At 36.3% G+C, this 23,812-nt stretch overlaps 3 protein-coding genes and 1 long non-coding RNA gene across 5 annotated transcripts; 2 read left to right on the top strand and 2 right to left on the bottom strand.

Moving 5' to 3' along the window:
• Positions 1–5,717: 5,717 nt before the first annotated feature.
• Positions 5,718–7,195, top strand: LOC149397697 (uncharacterized). Its single transcript, XM_089614316.1, has 3 exons — positions 5,718–6,124; positions 6,193–6,986; positions 7,059–7,195. Exons 1-3 carry the CDS (start codon positions 5,718–5,720, stop codon positions 7,193–7,195), a joined length of 1,338 nt encoding a protein of 445 aa, XP_089470442.1.
• A 2,299-nt stretch (positions 7,196–9,494) lies between these two features.
• On the bottom strand, positions 9,495–13,901 carry LOC149397696 (elongation factor P (EF-P) family protein). Its single transcript, XM_089613927.1, has 11 exons — positions 13,635–13,901; positions 13,488–13,518; positions 13,329–13,342; positions 13,185–13,235; positions 12,173–12,242; positions 11,874–11,943; positions 11,668–11,735; positions 11,344–11,467; positions 10,444–10,483; positions 9,906–9,973; positions 9,495–9,793 (listed from the first exon to the last, which is right to left on the bottom strand). The coding sequence occupies exons 1-11, from the start codon at positions 13,842–13,844 to the stop codon at positions 9,781–9,783; spliced, it is 759 nt and encodes a 252-aa protein (XP_089470053.1). The 5' UTR covers positions 13,845–13,901; the 3' UTR covers positions 9,495–9,780.
• Positions 13,902–14,799: 898 nt separating this feature from the next.
• On the top strand, positions 14,800–17,300 carry LOC149397695 (uncharacterized). The gene is made up of 3 exons (XM_089614315.1): positions 14,800–14,971; positions 15,290–15,514; positions 16,132–17,300. Exons 1-3 carry the CDS (start codon positions 14,800–14,802, stop codon positions 17,298–17,300), a joined length of 1,566 nt encoding a protein of 521 aa, XP_089470441.1.
• A 4,757-nt stretch (positions 17,301–22,057) lies between these two features.
• On the bottom strand, positions 22,058–23,590 carry LOC149397694 (uncharacterized). 2 transcript variants are annotated; one of them, XR_016296946.1, is made up of 3 exons: positions 23,437–23,590; positions 22,397–22,610; positions 22,058–22,188 (listed from the first exon to the last, which is right to left on the bottom strand). It is a non-coding gene; the product is annotated as an uncharacterized LOC149397694 (long non-coding RNA). The 2 variants fall into 2 exon arrangements; XR_016296945.1 differs by having other exon boundaries at positions 23,474–23,590.
• Between the last annotated feature and the right edge of the window lie 222 nt (positions 23,591–23,812).

Below are 23,812 nucleotides of genomic sequence, written 5' to 3'. Positions count from 1 at the left end.
AACATCATAAAGTAATGTTAGTGTGAAGTGGCACATGTGTCCACCTAAAGTGTGAAGTTAGTATTCGGGTACATGAAAAGAACTATGTCAATAAATTGTACACTCGTTAGGATTCTTATTAGTCTTCATAAATGATCATGATAAAATGGTGTAACCAATATCACGATAGATTTATCTTATATCATCCGCAATTATGTTCATCCTTAAACCTCGAGGTATAATATTACACATGGGCTAAATAGGAGAATGTTAGACTTTGTTTAAAGATCATTCTTTCTATAGACAATGTGTAGCCATGGCCGGCCCGAGGCTTAAGCCACTTAGGTAACGGCCTAAGGCCCTAAATGTTTTGTGGAAAATAACCCACTTAGGCAACGGCCTAAGGCCTCAAATTTTTTGTGAAAAAAAGGTCCAAAAAAAGGCCTCAAATTTAGAGAAAAAAGCCTCAAATTTTTGAGAAAATAAGCTATTATACCCAATTTCTTTTTAATGTATGTTTAAAAAACCATAATTTTTTTGTTCTTGTCGAATGCCACATAATAGTTTAGGCCGAACCTGCGTGTGGCCCACGTGTAAATATTGATGGGTAAAAGAAATATAGATAAATTGGTTATTTAATTAAAAGGTAAGTTCTTATTGTACCCTTATGATGGCGGGTATATATATATATATATATATATATATATATATATATATATATATATAGGCAAACCATGAGATTGGTTATCTCTCAACCCAGTATGTAGTTTTCTTCAACCATCAACAGAGCCTAAAAGGTCAAGAGAGATAAATCAATTTCGGTCCGGTGATTCTGTCACCGCCACCCACTACTACAAATTAACATATTGGGTGCGGAAGGGTATTAGGTGCGACATGTCGCACCTAATAGTCGCACCTAAGCCCATATTAGGTGCGACATGTCGCACCGGATACTCATCCGGATGACTAAAAATTTCGCTAATGTTTAGTGTTATTCGGTGCGACAATGTCGCACCTAATATGAATTTGTCGCACCAAATACCTTTAGGTGCGACAAATGTCGCACCCAATGGATTTCAAATTTAAACTTCCCCGCCGAATCCCTTCGAAATTTTTCGGATCTGGGATTTCATATTGGGTGCGACTTAGTCGCACCCAATATGATTATTAGGTGCGACAATGTCGCACCTAATAGTTTTAGGGGTTTTAACCCCGAGCCTCTTCTTCTCTTTCACTCATTCGCTCTATCTCTCTCAGCCAGCCCCGCCCCACGCTCTCTCTTTCTCTCTTAGCCAGCCCCCCGCCCCGCCGCCTGGACCAGCCCGCCGCTCGCTCGTACGTCCCCGTCTCTCTCTCTCTCCGTCTCACCGTCTCTCAATCTCACTCTCTCTCTCTCAGCCAGCCCCCCGCCCCGCGCTCCGCCGGCCGTGACCAGCCTCCCCCGCCCCGCGCTCTCTCTCTCTCAGCCAGCCCCCGCCCCACATCCCGCCGGCCGTGACTAGCCTCCCCCGCCCCGCCGCCTGGACCAGCCCGCCGCCCGCTCCGGTACGTCCTCTCTCTCTCTCTCTCTCTCTCTCTCTCTCTCTCTCTCTCCGTCTCACCGTCTCTCAATCTAACTCTCTCTCTCTCAGCCAGCCCACCGCCCCGCGCCCCGCCGTCCGTGACCAGCCTCCCCCGCCCCGCCGCCCCCTACATCTCACTCTCTCTCTCTCTCTCTCTCTCTCTCTCTCTCTCTCTCTCTCTCTCTATTTTTTTTTAATTAAAATAACCTATTAGGTGCGACAAAGTCGCACCTGATATGAAATGATCCGCTGCGACTTTAGGTGCGATAAAGTCGCACCTAAAAGTGTCGCACCTAAAGTATACATATTAGGTGCGACATGTCGCACCTAATACCTTTAGCGACGGCATATTAGGTGCGACTTTGTCGCACCTAAAGTCGCACCTAATAAACTATTAGGTACGACTTTTAAGATATTTGGTGCGACAATCGTCGCACCGGATGGCTATATTTGTCCTAGTGACCGCCACCGCCTCCGCTCTTGTTATGGATCGAGTTAGACTTTCTCGATCTCTAATTGAATATGAAAATCACATATTATTAAAATTACACTTACAGATGAGGCTGTACTTCCGTGAGACTACTTTGAAGCGGAGAGAGAGAGTTGAAAAAGGTTATTGATCGGTGACTTGAACGTGATTCTAGAAGGAAACTACTTTTTTTAAAAGTTACAAAAAAAGATTTTTAATATCTTAAATAAAACACTAAAAGTCATATTTTGAAGTTTTTTTTGAAGTACTTTTTGTTTTTGACTTGTATGTTCTCTCTTTTAACTCTTTTAATCTATTACATTAACTTTTAATTCTAATTATCTTTATATGCTTTTATCAAATAAATTTTTTATGTCACCAAAATTTATCATTTATTTTTTACAATCTATAGACCAAGATTTTAAATTTCGACCATTTTTCGTCGATTTCCGGCGGTGGTGCAACTGCTGGTGGGTGTCCGATTGACGAAAGTAGATTTTTTTTGTTTTGTCATCGTTTTTCACTTTTTGTCGTTTTTATTTCGTTTCGTTTTGTTGTTTTACGTTTTGATGTCTGTTTCTTTAACTTGTTGGAAAAAAAAAAACAAAAGAAATGGGCTATCTCAGTTTTATTTGTGTTGGTTTAGATTTTTTTTTATTATATCTATTCTATTTATATTAAGACAAAAAATACATTTTTTTTAATGTATATAAAAAAATGAAAAAAGAAATTCATCTATATCTATTGAGGAAAAAATATAGTTTTCCGTCTTCTTCTTATTGTGTAGTTATTAAAAATATTTTTTTTGTCTACTTATTAAAATTATACATACTATGTATTAAGTCTATAGATCATATAACATTTTTCATGTTTAAAAAATTGAAAAATATATGTATGTATACATGTATATATTTTAAATATATTATGCAACATTATTTCCGTTCGGTTTTTCATTGGCACGTCGGTTTTCCATCGAAAACGGCATTTGAAAGGTATTTCATTTGTCATTTTCTACATTTTTTTCGTTCGATTTTTCGTGGGGTGTCAATTTTTTCCGTAAATCAGGTGGCTCAAAACGGCATCGAAAGTGGCATTTAAATCCTTGCTATAGACACCATCTTTAATATATTTTTATATACCTAAGAACATATTACTATAATTAATTAAATTTTATATAAATAATTATTAATTACAAATATTGATACTAATTTTACCAAACACTAAATCTTCTTCTAACAGCTACAACTATTTTACAATAATTTACTAAACATCTGTCTGTTTTTTAAAACAACTGTTTTTTTTTCTACAACATAATCTAAAAAAAACTTTTTTTTTAAAGTACAACAATGTCAAACGGAGCCAATAAATGTTAATAGGTTTAAAGTTTTTGTGGTTTTCTGTTTTTTTTTTTCTTTCAAAACTACGCAGTTATTTATTTTCTAGATTTTGTCAACAGAGAGGAAACGAGGATGGTGAATTTTTTTAAGTAAATTTTAAAACTGCGCTTTAATAATGTGATTGTAATTATCAAGCATATTTATTTTTCCATTTTTTTTCCTTCTAAAAATATTCATATACAAAAAGGCTACAACCAAGCTTTAAAATACCGTTTTCGATGCCGTTTCAAACCTCCTAATTTACGGAAAACTGACACGCCGACGGAAAACTGAACGGAAAAAATGTGGAAAATGGCAAATGAAATGCTGTTCTCAAGAAAAACCGGCATGCCGATGGAAAACCGAACGAAAATAATGTTGTAAAATCTATTGAAAAATATGTATGATTTTACATGTACGATTTTATCAATATTTCTATTTTCAAATTTTTTATGAAATATATCTATAACATTTTAATTTATTTACATTACTAATTTTTACATTACTTGGTCAATATTAAAAAATGTAATAATATACAATTTTTTTATATAAAAATGTAATATTTTTTCTATTTATCTTATGTTATTAATATTCTTATATACGTAGTATGTATGTATATATATATATATATATATATATATATATATATATATACATATATTTATTACATGTATTTGTATTATTCGTTATTATATATGGAAATATGTTTGTTTTTTTTTTTTTTACGATTGAACATATAATTTAGTATGGTATCCTCAGAGTAAGATGTATATTTTTTGTGTTCATCGCTTTTTCTTTATAATATTTTTGAGCAAGACTATCTAATTTTTCAGCTGGTTTGGATTATTCCAGAAGATTGTTATCCTATTCATGACAAACCGAAAAAGTTGTATTCATTTTATTGTTTTTTATTGTATTCATTTTTTTTTATTGTATTCATTTTTAACTGATTAATTTGTCAGGAATCTTTTTATTGTTCTTTATTGTATTCATTTTATGAAAAAGTTGGGCCCACCGTGCATTCTCTCTCCGGAAACCGAACGACATTGAGTGAAAAACAACATATCATGCATCGCCGACTTATTGTGGTCAGAAAACGACGCTGCCGTCGATTTTCGGTGACTTTCTCGTCGTCTTTTGAAACACTGGCTACAACACTAGAGAAACATTCCTATATATAAAAAAAAAAACAATAACAATTTGGCAAAGTATTCGCTTAGGGTTAAAGACGATGTTTTATGGCTGGAAATTGCCCCGCCTTGTGCTTTGAATCAAGATTTAAATTCCCGGGAAATGACATCGGCGTCGCGGGATTAAGAGAAGTCCGGCCAAAAAAATGACGTTTTGTAGTTTTTTATGTCGTCGAAATTGCGACGTTTTTTTTGTCGTTGTCGTCGCGCCAAATTGTGTCATTTGGTACCAGTTATAAAAATAAATATTTCGGGGCATTTGATGGACATGACGACGAAACGAGACCCAAAAATTTCTCTCACTAAAGTCGACAAGATCCACTGACACAACTTCAAGATTTCCGTCACACCCAGGTTCGGCCGATGATATGTGTACAAATTCAACACTATTTCGATAATTTTCTCGCGGTATTGTCCGTGAAAATGTGTCGGCCAGAAGGAAAAAAGTTCATTTCCGTGTGTAATTGGATTTTTTTGTGAGATATTGTTGAATGAAAGTTGCTTGTTTTGATTCCTTGATTCACATATATTTTTTTCAAATTTTTTAAAACAATTTCAGAATATTTAAGTTTGAAACAATTTATGTTAGAAAATAGAAATAATTCAATTTCGCGTGTATTTGATTTTTTTTTTTTGATATATTGCTGAATGAAGGTTGTTTATCTTGATTTAGAGGTTCACATATGTTTTTTTTCAAAAAATATTTAAACAATTTCAGAAATTGATGCTTTAAATAGCTTAGATCTAGGTTAATCCTTGAATGAAATTGTTAATTGGTAATCATGAAATTGTTACGTTATGAGCTTATTATGAAATTGTTACTGAAATTACGAATATGTTTTTTGTTAATTGCTATTTACTAATTTGTGGCCGTAATTATTGTTCAATGCATGTAGGTAACGATGGCCGATGAATGCGTACGAAAACATTGTATGAAGGTGGCGGTGGCCCATAACCATTTTACATGCAAGTACTATGGAGTGACGACAAGAGGATGGAGCGTGACTCGTATGAAACTTCATTTGAGTGGAAACGACCCCAATAAGAATGTGAAGTGTTGTGAGAAGTATCCCCAGAAGTGAGAGAATAGATGACGTTGTTGTTACAAGAGGCAGAAAGGAAGAAGAAAAATAAACAAACCATGGAGGAGACAATTAGGAGAGAGATGCGTGCGACTCTTGGTCCAATTGAGGAAGAAGGGGACTTCAATGCTGAGATGGAGCGTGACCTATACAAGGCAATGAAGAGAAGTCGTGAAGAAGATGCTGCGGCAAACTGGAGATCCGGTCTAGGTGGAGGTTCACAATCGCATCGTGATTTGGGAAGGGGGACGTCAACGGCTGCACCATTTCTTTATCGATCAGATAGTGCACGACAAGCAACCCTTAATCCGGAGGAAAAGACATCACTGAAGAGGCGTTTGGGTAAAATTGTGAGTCGTTTCTTCATTCACGATAGTGTGCCGGCGAACAAAGTGAAGTCCCACCATTTTCAGAATATGATGCATGAAGCGTCGGAAATAGGTAAGGGAACTTGTAAAATTGTTAGGTGAATACTGATGAATTGATTAACGGGTTTCTGATTATTGGATTATGTAAAATTTGTTTGCTTACAAGTCGTGGTGTCCCTTTACCTTCCCCGTACGAGATTCACAACACGTATCTTCAAGAAGAGGCGGTGGAAGCACAAGCTTACGCTGATAGTCAAAGACCAATATGGAAAGAGTATGGGTGCATCATCATGTCTGACGGTTGGACCGGACCAACTAGATTGAGCATTATCAATGTCATGGTCTACTCCGCTGGAAAGACTGTTTTCTTTAAGTCTATCGACGCGTCGGACAAGATAAAGAATTGGCAATACATTTTCAAGATATTGTCGGACGTGGTGAAAGAGATCGGGCAACACAACGTCATCCAAGTTGTGACGGATAATGGATCGGGGTACAAAAAGGCTGATAAGAAGTTGATGGAAAAATTTAATTTGTATTGGACACCGTGTACAGCTCATTGCATGGATTTGATGTTGGAAGACGTTGGTAAGAGAGAAACTATCTCACGGGTCGTGAAGGATGCAAGGAAAATTACCAAATTCATCTACAATCATTGGATTGTGTTATCGAAGATGAGAGAGCAAGGAGAATGTGAGATTATTTGCCCAGGTCCAACAAGGTTTGCAACCAACTATTTAGCCCTTACAAGTTTAAAGGGCAATAAGGGAGGGTTGAGGAAAATGTTCACCTCTAATTGGTGGGAGACGACCACGTTCCGTAATACTTTGATCGGAAGACTTGTTGGATCAAAAGTACTCGATCAAATGTTTTGGTTACACCTTGACGGAGTTTGTAAGGTGTTCGAGCCCATGTATACCGCTCTACGCTTCGTGGATTTAGGAGTCGTCTCGACCCTAGGTACGTGTTTGAACTTGTTAGACGTTCACAAACATATTACGTTATGAGCTTATTATGTTTTGAATTTTTTAGGTGCACTTTACCACGTATTCAACCTGATGAAAGCAAAGTTGAAAAAATTCCAAACAAGCAATGAGTTATGGATATCGCAGTTGAGCGGTGGGAGAGACAACTTCGTCACCTGTTACGCGAGGCAACCTACTACCTAAATCTGAGGTGTCAATAAAATTCGAGCATCTTGATGAAGCCAGAGCATGTCACTGCCGTGACTATCGTATTTGAAACATTGCACCCACATGATGATCGCTCTACCCTTGGCAATGAGGTACGTGTTTCAAATTGTACATGTTTTGTTGAAGATGGTTTTTATTGAGACCTTGTTGTTTAGATTATCCAATTTCGCGAGGCGAAAGGATTATTCGGGAAGAAAAGTACGGTGGCTAATCGAGAGAAGATGGCCGCTGATATGATTATCCAACTCATGTAGTTTATGTGTTACAGACTAATTCATTATCAAAGTTTGACTATAAAACTCATTTTGTAGCCGAATGGTGGAACATGTTCGGGATCGAGATACCGACGTTAAGGAGGTTGGCCATGCGAATCCTTTCGTAAACATCATCGTCATCGGCATGCGAACAAAATTGGACCACTTTTGCTCTAGTCCACACCAAACAGCGAAACCGTCTGGCTTATAAAAGGTTGGAACAACTCGTCTTTTGTACCTACAATATGAAGTTACAATTCCGAGACCGGAAAGACAAGTACGAAAATAATGAGAGGGGAGATCTGTTATACATCATAGAAAGTTCCATGCAAGCCATGGGAGACGATGTGGACGATGATATTCTTCTTGAATGGATTCGACTTGCGCACCTTGATGATGAATCGCAACGCCCTGAGCCACAAGTTGCTGCACAAGCTCGATCAGAAGGTATCAATGTCGAACGAGTATTGAGTGAAGAGGTGGGTATAACTTCATCTGACGATGACGTTGATGGTGGTGATACGGGTGGTACTAGTGGTGGTGGTGGTGGTGGTGGTGGTGTTGATATTGCTAGTGATAGTGGTGGTGGTGGTCATGGTGGTGACGGTGGTGGTGGTCTTCCTTATGATCCCTGGACTATGGAATCAGGATACCAAGCTACGCAAGATGAGGACCACGGAGCGCGCGATCCAATTGGAAGGTATGTTCAATAATACGTTTTATGTATTCGATTGATCTTCATGCAATTTAATATGTCTATCAGGTCCGACCAATTCTTTGATTTTGAGACTGAGCAATACAGTGGTGGTAGACAAATGGGAATGGGTTTCACCATGTCCATGACCTCTACTGATTATGATGTCGACTCCATAGCGACTCAATTTGGCTCAATGTCGTTTGACCAAATGTCGACTCATTCATACGGTGAAGGTTCGTATGTGTATCCTTACCCATGTCCTTATCTAGTGCCTGTGCATGTACCTATTCTCGTCCCCACCCCTATGGACAACGTAAATAATGGTTCGCCTCAAATTATTGGATATACGGTCGAGACGCTTCATCGGGCGTTACCGGAGTATCCCGTCCTCTACAGTGTTGTTGGAGATAACCAGTTTAATTACAACGCTCATTTCGTAAACTACCGAACCAACTATAAGGATCACATGACATGGGTCGACTACTATGATCTCCAAGCACGAACGGGGAGTTTCTACCAACCTCACCGCCACTCAACCTACTATTGAGTCATTTTAATCTTTCTTGAACTGAATATGTGTTATGAAATTTTCTTTGTTTGTTGGACATTTTGTTTATGTTTTTTTTTTGTTATGTGTGAACTTATTACGTGTGTTGAAGACTTGAATTTGGAGTTTAAACTTATTATATGTGTGTTTGAAACTACTTTGCTGACGTGTCTGAGCTATGATTTTATTTCTTATATTCAGAATTATGCAACATTTTTTCCGTCGGCATTTCCGTGTTTTATCGAAATTTCTATCGGCACCGTAATTTTCGTCGGCATTTTTTTAAGCAAATTTTCTCATTTTTTCCGTCTCAATTCCCATCGGCCACCGCAATTTCCGTTTTTTGAGACCATCGACACGAAATAAGCCGTCGGTATTTCAATCCCCACTTTGAATGAGATCATTGTGGATTATGGAGATTAGGAAAGTCTTCCTTCTAACTATGGTATTCCTTCAATTTTTAAGTGGAGGCTATAATGCTATTTCTCTGTGGTACCGTCCACGTTTTATAAAAAAAATTAACAAGCGGTGGTTAATTATCTCAACTTTCTTAAATCTTGGCCAAATTGAAATTCGATTTGACTACGCTAGAGTAGTCAAGTATGTAACTATTACTCTCTTTGTTGCGATTAATGGTATGAGAACTATTTTATTTCCCTTCCCTTTTTTATTAGTGATTATCTCATATTTTTATTTTCATTTTCATCTTCATTTTCATCTGATTTTCTTCCCTCCTACCAAAACAATGTAAATACCACATGAGAGGGAGTCGCCACATTTCAACGAAGCCACAAGAAATTCTCTGATATTTCTTCATTGCAAAGGTGTGCCATAGCGTCTTATTAGCTACATCCGGACCAAAACGTTTTTCAAAACGTCATAAATATTAAAATGAAATTTATTCTCTTTCCCCTCTATGTTAACTTTATTCTCAGAACATATAAAGATCGCCAGATTATTATTTTTTTTTTTCCCCTATCCTAAAGTATATAAGGAGAAATAATGAGTGATGAATTAAATAACAGAACTCATTCCCATCAAATGGTAGTAGCATCATCCTCTGTTATCCCCTCGCCCTGAAAAAAGTCGAAAACTTAGCAAAACTAGGTAGATATACCGAAGAAAAAAAAAATGACTTATTTGCTAATGGGAGTTCTAATTCCTGAATCAAGCTATCATGAATGTTACCTCCTGACGTAAGTGTTCTCCGCAGAATCGATCACTACCGACTCTCCAACCAAAATATGCGGTGGAACCTAGAGACATAAATAAACGTTGTAGTGAACTGTGAATCAATGTAATCAAGTATACATATCCCATCTTTGACATTGTCCAAAACTGCCTCTTATTATATTATCTTGTCGCTCAAAGATGCAACTTACAACTCACTGTTGCTACAATGTGTGTGTGTATAAATATATACACACACATATATATATATTCCTCTATTTTTTCCTTAAATAACCCACCTTCATCTCTAACCATGCTTAGTATACCATATTCATACTTGGAACGTAGTTCATATAGTCTATAAACTTGAGTTTTAGTTTTATGTCAATTCATCATGTTGTTAAGTTCTAGTGTATCGAGTCTTTTTGCACAATCGGATCAGAAACCCTCCAAACTTATTCTCGAATGCTTTTATGTTCATGAATGAATGTGCGATGTACCATTAAAGCCTATGTAAAAACTTGCCGGTGAAGTTGCAGAATAGCTATGAACTTACCTTTACAGTAACGCCATTGTCTAGTACTGCACTTTTGTCCCTGCACAGGAAAGGCATAACGATATACAATTGTCACATGCCAAAAAAATCGCTTACCTACTAAATAAGTAATTTCCCACGACGCACAGACAAAACAATGGGACTTGAGAGACTGAGCAATATTAGTATTTGAACTGTAAAATGATTGGACCCTCCAAACTGAAATAGACTTTTAATAGTAAAAAAAATTAATTAACCGCAAATACAAGTAGTTGCTGCACATTAACGTCTATCTGTAAGTATGAAAAAATTCCTCTCCCGAATACTGATTCTTACTTACTACATATATGATATATAATAACCATTGATATCCGGGTTAAACTTTAACCCAAAAAAGCTTATTGGGCTGGCAGGTCAACCGCGAGACCCTCCCACTAAATCCAACTTTTGGGTCCGGATGGAATCGAGCAAAAACAATACCAATTGAGCTAGTTACATACGCATGATATAAATGCAAACAAACACACACATATGTATGTATTTTTTTTTTTTACATCGTTACGACTGAACCACCACCGCTTTAGGATAAGTGGAAGTTCTTATTACTGCAACATCCTCTCTCTCACTCACCTACGAATTATATTTATTAACTCTCTTTATCCTAAAAACCCTTCGCAACACTGCCCCAAGCAGAATGCCCAAATAATTTTTTAGTTACGGATTTGAGTAGCCGAATAATTATACAGCACCAACTTAGTGCTTTATGATGACATCCAAATACCATCACTAACATACAGCCATTTTCATTCTTTCTTCTAATATGCCAAGGCCGGTATGAAATTGATGAAGGAACAATAATAAGAAAGAGATTTAAGCTTAAAATCTAGTAGAAATATAGCAATTGCAGATGACGAAACAGACCTGAGTGTCACTGACACTCCCTTCAGGGGAATTGTTGTTTCTGCCACAGTGCATGTTACTTGTCTAGGAATTGTTGCAGATAAAGGGGTTCCATTATAGTCCTCTACTTTAACCACCATATTCTCTGGTAACCACAAATGTCATTGTTAGAGCACTGTCAATATAAATGTTGATAAGTTTGATAAATAACGCAGTGGAGTATGGGATAAGCAAAACAGTGCAGAAAATTGTATTGCCATAAAAAAAAAATCAGTAGCTTTAATACTACATCACGTGAGATATAAAATAGCAACAAACTGAGCAGGGGTGGTGAAACAAACCAACCTTGTAGATAATGGGCACCATTTCCAAACAAGTCCCCTGGTACTTCAAGTTGGTCAAGGGTTTCGGGGCTAGTAAGGATTACAAAGAGAACGAACACACATTAAATTGTTAGTGGTTCTCCTGCATAAATATTACTTGAGAAGAAAGCAACAGAATAAAAAATGATTGCAAACGATAAATGAAGAATCTCAACATATTAAACTTACTCCATCAATAGCACTTTGCCGTCCCGTTCCGTGCACATGTAAATGTAGGATTTCGTCTCAACAATTACTTCTGCACAAATCAACTATCATGAGACTCTAGCATTGGGTCAAGCCAAAATAGTGATGGTTGATATTGCTGAATCACATATGTGAATTTGTCAATTGGAATTTTAGTTTCATCTCAACTATCAGAAAGAACAAAATATTTAGAGGCAACAAAGTAGAATCCAAATGATCAGTTCACATATATGATTCAGCGATACCAATAGGACAATACAATACAAGTTTCAAAATCTTACTCTCCACTGTCTCCTCTGTATTTAGCCGTTGATTTACCTTGTTTCCAGCTTCAACATCTCGAAGCTCTACCTACATTTAGACCATTTTCAGTTTCATTCTCCAATGTAATGTATGAATTTAAACTCCAGGGTTTTTTTTTTTTTTTTTTTGGGGGTGGTAATTTAACTCTCTCTGACTCTTGAACCCCTGAGCTGATGGAAGGTTTCAACTTAACCAACCGCCTGAGCTACAGAAGGAGTCGGTTCCAGGGATTTATTTTTAAGAGAAACATATTATATGTATTAAGGGGATAATTTGGAAAATACCAAGGCCTAAAACACAAAACAGTGCATTTGCATACTGACTGGATTAGGCACTAAACTAAAACAATGCTGACGAGGTTACAAAGAGCTAGGGCAATCCCTAATCAGGATAGATAAGGTAAAGCCTTCAAATCCAAACAGGAAGCCAGGAGCTAGAGAGCCGCGATGTAGTTTTTTTTTTCTTTCAAAAGTACCCTCATAGAGCAGGTCTTTTTCTTCAAATAACTCTTGTTTCTTACTTCCCAAATACTCCAAGGGTGAAAACAACAGAAACCATTACGAACCCAATCTTTTATCTCCAAAAGTTTAACAGCATTGCTTCATGTAACAATTGCAGCTTCACAGCAACTAACTAGGCAAGACACATTTCATTATGATCCAAGTAATTTTTCCATTTCATTAATTGAAATGATATGCTAAGTCTCGACTTTTAGCTCCAAATGTAAAGAAAACTTCATGTTACTTTCTTTTCAACACTCAGCCAAGTAAACTTCTGTTCTCTAGTCAGAGCAACAACACTTTTATATGCACCCGGCAAGAACACTGTCAATCAGAATGATTCCTAAAAGACACTCTAAACTTACAAAAATAAGGCAACACAAAGGTTCATGTACAATTTCATCAAGAATAATAAGAATCGCTAGGGAACAAGAAACACAAAAACAAAAATCTTCAGAGTTCAGGCTAAACGCTTGAATTGAAAACATACCTTAATGGTAGCTTTTCCTCTTCCTTCATGAGAATGCTCTACTTTCAAAACCTAAACAATACTCCAAAAAGCTTTTAAACTTCCCTAAGCTTAATCAAATTGATTTTTATTATTATTATTATTAAGAAAGTGTTCAAAATGTACCTGATAGAGACGGTCTGATACATGAATTTTCCATCACCACGATCAACAAAATGCAATTCGAAAAATAAATAAATTCTTATAAGTATCTGAAAAATATACTTATTAAGAGTAAAAAAAAAAAAAAATCAATGAACACAATCATTTCATAGCGACAAATACCTTTTCTTTCGATAATATTCCCAACTCTCACCTGCAACACCGGAAAAAAAAAATCAGAAACTCATGATCGAACTTATCGCAGAATGACAAAATTATCAGCACAAAACCAAGACGGTGTTTATGAATTCTTTGTATCTGAAAACTAACATCGGATCCGTTAACTTTCAGTCCTCGAGTCGGAACGGCGTGCCATGGGGAGTCGAGCACAGTCCTTTCCAGTCCCTGAGCATTGGACGAACGCAACGCCGCAGACGAAGACGAAGTGAGAGACGTTAAGGTTAGGGTTTCCAATGAAGACGATGATGATCTGAAGAGAGACCGAGAGAGTCTCTTGCTTAACCCAACCAAAGCTCTCATTTTCCCCCTTTTTCTGTTCTTCGGCGAAGTGATCTTAAGAGCTGTAGTACAGAGTTGTATTAAGCGGGGGTGATTTTGGTTTTTACCCTTAAAAATTACAACATTTTGTTTTATGCACTTAAAAATTTCAATTTAGGTGAGTACCCCTTAAACAAATAATACCTCATCAATATACCCTTTTCTTTTTTTTTTTTCTTTTTTTTTTATTTTTTTTAAAACAAAACAGCTCATTTTGAACGTATATTGAAAGGAAAAAAAAAACAGCGTACATGCTTGGTACAGGGTTCTCGCTTGCACACCACACCAATCATCGAGTGAAGCTTCATTCGGGCGGTAGACATTCCGGTGGCGAAGTCGAGTTCCGACGACGGCGACGATATTGACGGTGCAAAAACTCAACCCCTAAAAAAATTAGGGCTTTGTGTTTAGGTAGTTTCATCAATGAAATTTTTATATTTCGAGTTTGATACTTTTTTTTGTTGTGTTAGATTGAAAACTTTGTTAGTTTTGAACCAGAAAAATATGTATCCAACTCAATGAAACTTTGATTGGAAAATATTTTCGAATGTTGAAGATGATCGTCGAACTCTACTGATACTGGTAATTTCCAGTAGATCAGTAAAGCAGTAGAGTTCCGGAGGTAGAGCAGTAGAGCAGTAGATCAATAGAGCAGTAGAGTTCCACAGGTAGAGCAGTAGAGCAGTAGATCAGTAGAGCAGTAGAGTTTGATTTAAGTAGTAGAGTTTTAGAGGTAGATCAGTAGAGCAGTAGAGTTTGATTTAAGCATTAGAGTACGAGAGTTAGATCAGTAGAGCAGTAGAGTGACATAGTTATATCTCATGAACAAAGTAGATTTATATAGTAAATTTATTATTAGTGTTCTACTTTTTAATTTTCATATTGTATATCAAATTTATCATTAGTATTCTAATTTTTAATTATCATTTTGTAGATAATGACGGAGACTACGATAACGGTTTATTACAATGGAAAGTGGAAAAAAGAAGATGGCTCGCATCATTGGGTTAGTGAAAAGAATGATAAGCCTGTTATCATCGTCATAAATATCGAGATCAAGTTAGCCGACTTAATTGAAAAATTGTATGTGAAACTCAAAGTGGATAAAAGTAAGCTAGACTTGAAGCTAAGTTTTATGTCAACTTCATGGGATGCATACGATCCTATCTACATAGAAGATGACGATGATGTATACGGTTTCTTGATGGATCGTGATGAAAAAAACCGTAGAAGTTCACTCCGTGTAGAATTCATAGAGAAACTTGAAGTTAATCATGAAACTCAAGTTGAGGAAGGTGACGCAAATGATAATGATTTAGAAGGAAATCATAACAACACTTTGAAACAGGTAATAATTTGACCCTTCAACAATCTTAATGCTTATTATTTTTATTGTATACTAACACATAATAATAATGTGGTTGCAGCTACAATGGAAGACATTGAAGATGAAACCACCAAAATAGTAGGAGGATCAAGTCTCCCACAACATGAGTTAGACACGTCTACTTTACTACCGACGTCACCATCAGAAATGTTCCAAGAGTCGAAATTTCTTGTTGAATCCGACGTTGAATCAATCGATATAAGATCTAATAAGCCATATAGCTTCACATATGGTACAAACATTGAAATATGCCAACACTTCAAAAGTAAGGATGAATTGAAAAATATTTTGTTGGACGCGGCGATTAAAAATTGTTTTGAAATGAAGATAGTAAAGTCGTGTAAGAAAGTGTTTGTGGTTGATTGTGTTGATCGGGAGCATTGTAGTTGGCATCTACGAGCAGTTAAGTTGGCAAACACTAACTTCTTCAGTATTCGAACACATCATAATGTTCATATTTGTAGTTTGGATAAACGGAAAAAGAAACACCGTCAAGCAAGTGCTTCTATGGTCGCAGAGGTGGTGAAAAAGAACTTCTAAGAAATTAAGCAAACACCAACACCGAAGGGCATAATGGGCATGATGAACTCGCAAGGGGTTGAGATTTCCTATTGGAAAGCATGGAGGGGAAAACAACTTGCCAATAATCTTAGGCGAGGTTCACGGGAAGAGAGCTACAAGTTGCTCCCATCTTACTTGTACATGTTGAAAAAGGTTAATCCCGGCACAATCACGCATTTAGAGTTGGACGAATATACCAGGTTATTTTTGCATTCATATCTTTTGCAACTCCTTATTTTAAAGTACATTATGTGTTTATTATTCATAATATTCACTAAATTTTATATATTTTAAAAAACATGTTCAAATATCTTTTTCTAGCATTCGGAGCGTTGGCTAGAGGGTACAAATGCATGAGAAAAGTTATTGCGATAGATGGGACGCACTTGAAAACAAAATTTGGAGGTTGTTTGTTGGTCGCTACGGCACAAGATGGTGATCGTCATTGTTATCCTATTGCTTGGGCTGTTGTGGACTCGGAGAATGACAATGCATGGATATGGTTCTTAACAAAGCTTCAAGAGATCGTACGAGATGATGACGATGTCGTCTTCATTACTGACAGAAATCAAAGCATCAAGAACGCGTTGGGAAGAGTTTACAAGAATGCACGACATGGATATTGTATGTGGCATATCAAACAAAATCTCAAATCACGTTATTTTTGCTCGGATGCCATCGATCTATTTCTACGGGCGGCTGAAGCATACCAAGTTTCGCGATTCAACGAGTCATGGAGCGAGATTCAAAACATGTACAATCAACTTGCAACATATTTAACTACAAACATGGATGTGAGTCATTGGTCTAGAGCTTATTTTGGTGGTTATCGGTATAATATTATGACAACGGGCGGAGCTGAGTCGATTAATCACGCTTTAAAGGAAGCTAGAGAGTACCCACTAATTTCCATGCTTGACGCCATTCTAGAGTTGACATCGGATTGGTTCTACAAGCATCGAAATGAAGCGTCATCGTGCAACACTACTTTCACACCAGAGGTTAAGACTATTCTTCGTAGGAGATTCATTAAGGCCCAAACAATGACGGCAAAACCCATTGACATATATGAGTTCTCGGTCATTGGTGGGACGTACGATGCGGTTGTAGATTTGGGTCAAAAAATTTGTACTTGTCGTGTATTCGATCTCGATAGACTTCCATGTGCACATGCTTTAGCAGCTTTGAAGACCTTGGAGAATGTGCGTGATTACAGCTCTGAGTATTACACAGTGGATTTATGGTCGCTTGCGTATTCAGAAAAAATATACCCGGTTCCATCACAATGCGAGTGGGATATCCCTAAAGAAGCAGAGTTGGTTGATGTTATACCTCCAATAGTTCATAAGAGAAAAGGCAGGAACAAGACAAAGAGAATTCCTTCAGTGGGAGAGAAGATGCGGAAGAATAGATGCTCAAAATGCAATCAATTTGGACATAACATATCAAGATGCCCTTTGAATGGAGGAGAAGCTACGTCGACACCATAAAAAAAACGCGAGAACTGATAAAAAAAAAAAGATGCTTATATGTATTTTTTGAATTGACTTATTTATCGTATGTCCATGGATGTTTGTTACCATGCATTATTGCTTTCATTTTCTTAAATTGTAGTGATATTAATATTGATCTACTACTCAGTAGAGCAGCTCTAATGCTCAGTAGAACCACTACTAATATTGCTCTACTGACCAGTAGAGTAGCTCTAATGCTCGGTAGAACCACTGGTAATATTGATCTACTGACCAGTAGAGTAGCTTTAATGCTCAGTAGAACCACTAGTAATATTGATCTACTGATCAGTAGAGTAGCTCTAATGCTCGGTAGAACCACTGGTAATATTGATCTACTGATCAGTAGAGTAACTCTAATGCTCGGTAGAACCACTAGTTATATTGATCTATTGATCAGTAGAGTAGCTCTAATGCTCGGTAGAACTACAAGTAATATTGATCTACTGATCAGTAGAGTAGCTCTAATGCGCCGTAGAACCACTAGTAATATTGATCTACTGATCAGTAGAGTAGCTCTAATGCTCGGTAGAACCACTAGTTATATTGATCTACTGATCAGTAGAGTAGCTCTAATGCTCGGTAGAACCACAAGTAATATTGATCTATTGACCAGTAGAGTAGCTCTAATGGTTAGTAGAGTCACTAGTAATTGTGATATACTAACCAGTAGAGTAGCTCTACTGCTCAGTAGAGTCATATAAAACTTAAAAATATTATACATGATCCTAACTAATATTAATAAATTTGTCACTAATGTTATAGATGAATCTAATTCTAATTAATTGTTCACTAATTTTAATCAAATATATCATAGGACACATATTATAGATGAAGCTCATTAATTTTAAATTATTCATATGACTTTGTTATTATACATGAAACTATCTAATATTAATAAATTTGTCACTAATGTTATAGATTAATTTAATTCTAATTAATTGTTCACTAATTTTAATCAAATATATCATAGGACACATATTATAGATGAAGCTCATTAATTTTAAATTATTCATATGACTTTGTTATTATACATGAAACTATCTAATATTAATAAATTTGTCACTAATGCTATAGATGAATCTAATTCTAATTAATTGTTCACTAATTTTAATCAAATATATCATAGGACACATATTATAGATGAAGTTCATTAATGTTAAATTATTCATATGACTTTGTTATTATACATGAAACTATCTAATATTAATAAATTTGTCACTAACGTTATAGATGAATCTAATTATAATTAATTGTTCACTAATTTTAATCAAATATATCATAGGACACATAATTTAATCAAATTTTTTCACTAATGTTATAGATGAATGTTATTATAATTAATTGATCTATTGACCAGTAGAGTAGCTCTAATGCCCGGTAGAGTGACTAGTAATATTGATCTACTGACCAGTAGAGTAGCTCTAAAGCTCGGTAGAGTGACCAGTAATATTGATCTACTGACCAGTAGAGTAGCTCTAATGCTCAGTAGAACCACTAGTAATATTGATCTACTGACCAGTAGAGTAGCTCTAATGCTCGGTAGAACCACTAGTAATATTGATCTACTGACCAGTAGAGTAGCTCTAATGCTTAGTAGAACCACTAAAACTACTGACCAGTAGAGTAGCTCTACCACTCGGTAGAACCTTGCATTTCTATAAAAATGTTCTCAAGGACTTGTTCATCATATTAATTCTAAAAACAATAAGTATCAAGACACATAATATACTTAACTAGTACATGTATTGAATATAAGTCAAGGTTCCCAATTGCCTTCAAAAATATCAACGGCCATCTTCTTCTTAAAGAGTGGAACGTTAGCATCGTTTATATCTTCAAAGCCTACTCCGGCGGAATCAAACTCGATATATTTGATTGCATATATTCCACAATCCGTTCCCCTGTTTACCAAAAAAAACAAAAGTTAAAAAAATAACACAAAGTTGATTACCTAACAAATAGACATTGTAAATAGCATCTACACACTTACTTCTTATTTTGTGGCAAATCTTTCACCCGCTTACACGGCCATGGACTTCTTAATTTTTCGCAAAGCTCATCAAGCATACCACTTTGCTTAAGCATGATTGGCATCATTGTCCAAAGCGGTTCCATAAAAGCTCCAACGTTAAATTCATCACACAATTTCATGTTGCAATAAAAAATAAATATCTCACACATTTGCAAATCTACTTTAACCCCAACCAAATGATTACCATTCACAAGATGAATAGTGTATAATGCTTTCATGTGTTTCCAAGATTTACCTAATTTAGGTGTTTGACCTACCCAATAAGATTGCAAACCTTCATCACATTTGTAATTCACATCTTGAGCTTTGTCCGTCATGGCAAATATGAGTAATTGTGTGGAATTGACGTCCAAAAATACTACATCTTGATCAAAGATCTCATTGAACTTATTTTGCCGCTTCCATATACCGTACATTGTTTCATCGATTTGCTTCATAATAAAGAGAGAGAAAAAAGTTATGAATTATCAACTAAAATAGATATCTAAATACAAAAAAAAATTAAAAAATCTAAATACATACCTCGCTCGAAAATCATGCACCGTCCTTAATGATGCCTTCGAAGAATTCTTTGTTATGACTCGTTATACCGCACTCAATTGGAATTCCACTATACGACTTTCTCATGAATTCCTCGAACAAAGCATTCTTGCTATGCGATACCTCACATAAAGGAGCAAACTCGAAGCCATGATTTCGACGAAACTTCATATTTCTCGTATATGGAGTTCGCATATACAAGGAGCGCTTTTTGTTTCTAAATGGTCGCCCACCGACGTCGTGCGTATTTCTTTCCTCTTCCTCGACAACTCGTGGTGGTGTCAAGTAATACTCTCCGCGATCTTCATGATCATGATAATCATCCTCAAATATTTCATTTCTTGTAAAGTTGCGGTCACGGTCTTGAAATTCGCAACTACGAGACTCCGTGGATCGAATCTCGTGAATAAGTGTGCTTTTCAATTGACTCAAGCTTTCATCAAATGACTCTTTAAGTCACTAAACTTTTCGTCAAAATAACTTTTTAATTGACTAAATAGCACACCCGAGACATCGTTCACATGAAAAGGTGTAGATGATACGATCGGTGGAGACGTACCATCGTTCATATGAAGAGGTGTAGATGATACGTTTGGCGGAGACGTACTAGTTTGCGGTATTGGTGGTGGCACGGGAGGCACATCAAGTGGACGAGTAACAATGTGAACGGGAGGCGCATCGTTCATATTTCTTTGTACTAAGAGCATCTTTAATGGTTTAGCTAAATGTATTGTTTAGCTAAATAGTATTTTTGCCACATAGATTTTTCTAGAGCTAAATAGTTAAGCAACTAGCTTAAATTAGCTAATTTGCTTAGATTTGCTTAGCTAAATCAATAGCCAATATGCAAAACAATGGTTAAGCAACTAGCTAAACATTTTTGATATTTACAAGCAAATCCCTACAATTGTTAAGCAAGAAACCATTAAAGATGCTCTAATGCACCCGAGCAGAATTTTAGCACCAAAGAATCAAGAACATCGTCATCTTCGTCCAACAATTTAGTGGATCCACGTAATATCTTCTTCTCTTTTATCGTTGGAAGCAATAAACCTTGTATGATCTACATTGTATATAAGATAAAAATCATAAATATTTTATGGTTTAAAATATTTTTAATTAATCATATTATATGAACATTATTTTATGAACTTACCTCTTCTTTTGCAATAGTGTTGGAAATATCGCTCAACTTAGGAGAGTTTCGTTTATTCCAGAGCTTAGTTTTCCATCGTAAAATGCGTGGATACGTACTTTCACTAATCATTTCAGCGTATTCTTTTGCTATTGCAGGTACCATCTCATATATCCATATCTACAAAAAAGAGAGTGTATTTTAATACAACATTCAAAATAATTCATATTACTCTACTGACCAGTAGATTAGCTCTAATGGTCAGTAGAGCCATGATTAATTGATCTACTGACCAGTAGATCAGCTCTACTGGTCAGTAGATCAACTAATTGTGATCATTAGAGCTGATCTACCGGTAAGTAGATCAATTAAATGTGGCTCTACTGGCCATTAGACCACTATTAATATTGATAGAACATGAAAATCATACCTGAAAAGCATGCACGAATCCTGAAAACGTATATGTCTTCTCCTTATTTTTTGAGTGTTCTTCTAGTTTTGCCTTTACGTCCTTCCTAAGAGCCGCCAATGTGCACTTGTACGATTCAACACCCCAATCGAATCGATCGAACACTTCAATATCATCAACTAGCCCAACGATCCAATCTTCAATCGGAGTCTTTTTCTCATACCCGAATAAGACACCAGTCAAAAATAAAAGAAGAGCGGTCTTAACCTTGTCGTAGTTAATATTCTTGGTTCTCGCGGGTTTTTTCTCGAGTTCACACACCAAATTATCAATGTTGATTTTTTTCCTACCAAAAAAACTCGGTCGCGAGGCGTACATTCTGAGATGCTTCATCTTTGATTTTCTCTCTATCTGAAACATGAGTGAAGTTGAGCCCCGTAATCATTTGATAGTCTTCCATTGAAAATCTCATTAGTGTTGAATTAACCATCATCCACATTTCCTGTTTCTTCTTTGTCTGAATCTGACGAAGAACAAAGTACCACATCATTTGACTCGAGTGTTGGTATTGTTTAGGAAAAGTGAGAAGATGGCCGAATTGCGTCTTCTTGAGAATCTCAAACTCATTCCTGATCAAACCTTTCTTGATAAGTTTTCAATACTCTTCAAAATTACTTCTTATGGTGATCTTCATCGGGAAATAATCGTCCTCTTTAAGAACTGGCTTCAATGGTTCTAAATCTTTGATCTGAAAAAACGTAAGAACAGTAGTAAACAAGTTATAATTATTATTTTTCTGAATTTTTCTTTAGTCGGATATAATAAAAACTATAATTCTATTAATATTGTTTACTCTACAGTTCAGTAGAGTACTCTACTGAGCTGTAGACTGGAGCAGAATCTGCTCTACTGAGCAGTAGAGTAGCATTTTATTGCAATAAATTAAGTGTTTTTACCTGAATGATCCGATCATTTGACGACTCTTCATCGTCGTCACTTTCATGTTCTTCTTCCTCTGATGCATTCAAACCATCATCATTTCCGTTATCTTCTTCGTACGTGTACTCCACACTCTCTTCGTCCGCGGACTCTTCGTGATTATCTTCATTTTCTTCTTGTTGTTTTTCCGCTTCTATAATGGATTGGCGAAAACTCGAACTCATTGGGTACCTAAATATAAAACCAATACACAACCACTTAAAACTCACCGGTGACTTCATTAAAATTTCTTCAAAATATGTACTTTTCTCATTCAACAGCTTAACCACATAGTTCAGAAACAAACACCCAACAAACATACAACACCGAGGTCAAAAGTTTCCTTTCAATTTCAAAGTAAAATCCATCTATATGACTTCTAAAAAAAAATTAGCCACAATGTTGATGTTTGCTTTCTTCTATAGCTTTTCTTTTCAGAGCTTGGCTGTGTTTATTTTTTTTTCTCTTTGTTTATAACTATTGGGAACCATCTATACAATACATTAGAAGCTCTTTGGTTAGAGGCATACTATGCATTTATTCAATGTTGACTGATGTACTTTCAATACTCTATAGGTTAGTATGACTTTAAATGTCTCAGCCGACCTTCAGTCATTGTTCACGTGGAACACAAAGCAGGTATACAAGTTAAATTAACAACTTTATCTTTGTTATTATTATGTTTTTCATACATTATAAAATCACTCATAGGAATAGGGAAAATTTATTGGCGTAGAAACAGGATAAACACAATATAAACATATAAGCTTTCGAAAGGTTTGTTCTCATCTGGTGGGAATGACCCAGCCATGACAGAGCAAGAAGCCCAGGCAGATCCTTGGGGTCACCGAGGAAACCGCCTGAGAAGAGGTTTTGAAGGTTTGATACCCGAACTCTGCAACTATTCTAACACTTTGTGTATTTTTTATTTTTTATTTTTTTAAAAAATTTATAAATGTTTCCCTGGGTCGTCTCGTGTGTGCAAAAATACAATACATTAAAAGGACTCGGATTTTACCTCGGTTCTCCGCGCTTGAGTTTTCGTCGGACTGTACCTCGCCGCCCTCGTCCTCCGTGCCGCCGGTGTCTCCCTCTCTCTGCTCACTCTCGCTCTGCCTCTCACTCAGCCCACGCCTCTCTTTCTCTCTCTCTTGGCCGAAAGTTTTTTTCTCTCCCGGTTTTACTGGTCGGGTGGTCTCTCTTCTCTCTTGTTCCTTTGTTGTGCTAGGTCTCTTGGGTGACAGACGCGGGAAGAAGAAGGAGTTTTGGGTTCTCAGAAGATTTCAAGTTTTCTATTTTTTTTAATTAAAAAAAATAAGGTTAAAATGATGGGCATATAAGTAATTTTGATGTTTTGGGCTGAAAAAATAAATGAAAAAGAAAATAAAAATGAG

The sequence above is a fragment of the Urtica dioica genome, chromosome 5, assembly GCF_054948205.1.
Source record: "Urtica dioica subsp. dioica isolate 48M chromosome 5, U.dioica_male_clone48M_v1_H2, whole genome shotgun sequence".
Taxonomy (NCBI): domain Eukaryota; kingdom Viridiplantae; phylum Streptophyta; class Magnoliopsida; order Rosales; family Urticaceae; genus Urtica; species Urtica dioica.
Note: the sequence above shows the minus strand (reverse complement) of the source record. Positions and strands in the feature narration are given on the sequence as shown.

Coding starts and splice junctions, on each gene's coding strand:
- LOC149397697 (XM_089614316.1), top strand. CDS start 5,718: ATGGAGGAGACAATTAGGAGAGAGATGCGTGCGACTCTTGGTCCAATT. Junction 6,125..6,192: donor GGAACTTGTAAAATTGTTAG/GTGAATACTGAT, acceptor TTTGCTTACAAG/TCGTGGTGTCCCTTTACCTT. Junction 6,987..7,058: donor AGGAGTCGTCTCGACCCTAG/GTACGTGTTTGA, acceptor TGAATTTTTTAG/GTGCACTTTACCACGTATTC.
- LOC149397695 (XM_089614315.1), top strand. CDS start 14,800: ATGACGGAGACTACGATAACGGTTTATTACAATGGAAAGTGGAAAAAA. Junction 14,972..15,289: donor GAAACTCAAAGTGGATAAAA/GTAAGCTAGACT, acceptor ATGTGGTTGCAG/CTACAATGGAAGACATTGAA. Junction 15,515..16,131: donor AATATGCCAACACTTCAAAA/GTAAGGATGAAT, acceptor ATCTTTTTCTAG/CATTCGGAGCGTTGGCTAGA.
- LOC149397696 (XM_089613927.1), bottom strand. CDS start 13,844: ATGAGAGCTTTGGTTGGGTTAAGCAAGAGACTCTCTCGGTCTCTCTTC. Junction 11,944..12,172: donor TACAGAGGAGACAGTGGAGA/GTAAGATTTTGA, acceptor TGATTTGTGCAG/AAGTAATTGTTGAGACGAAA. Junction 11,736..11,873: donor GGCAAAGTGCTATTGATGGA/GTAAGTTTAATA, acceptor AATCCTTACTAG/CCCCGAAACCCTTGACCAAC.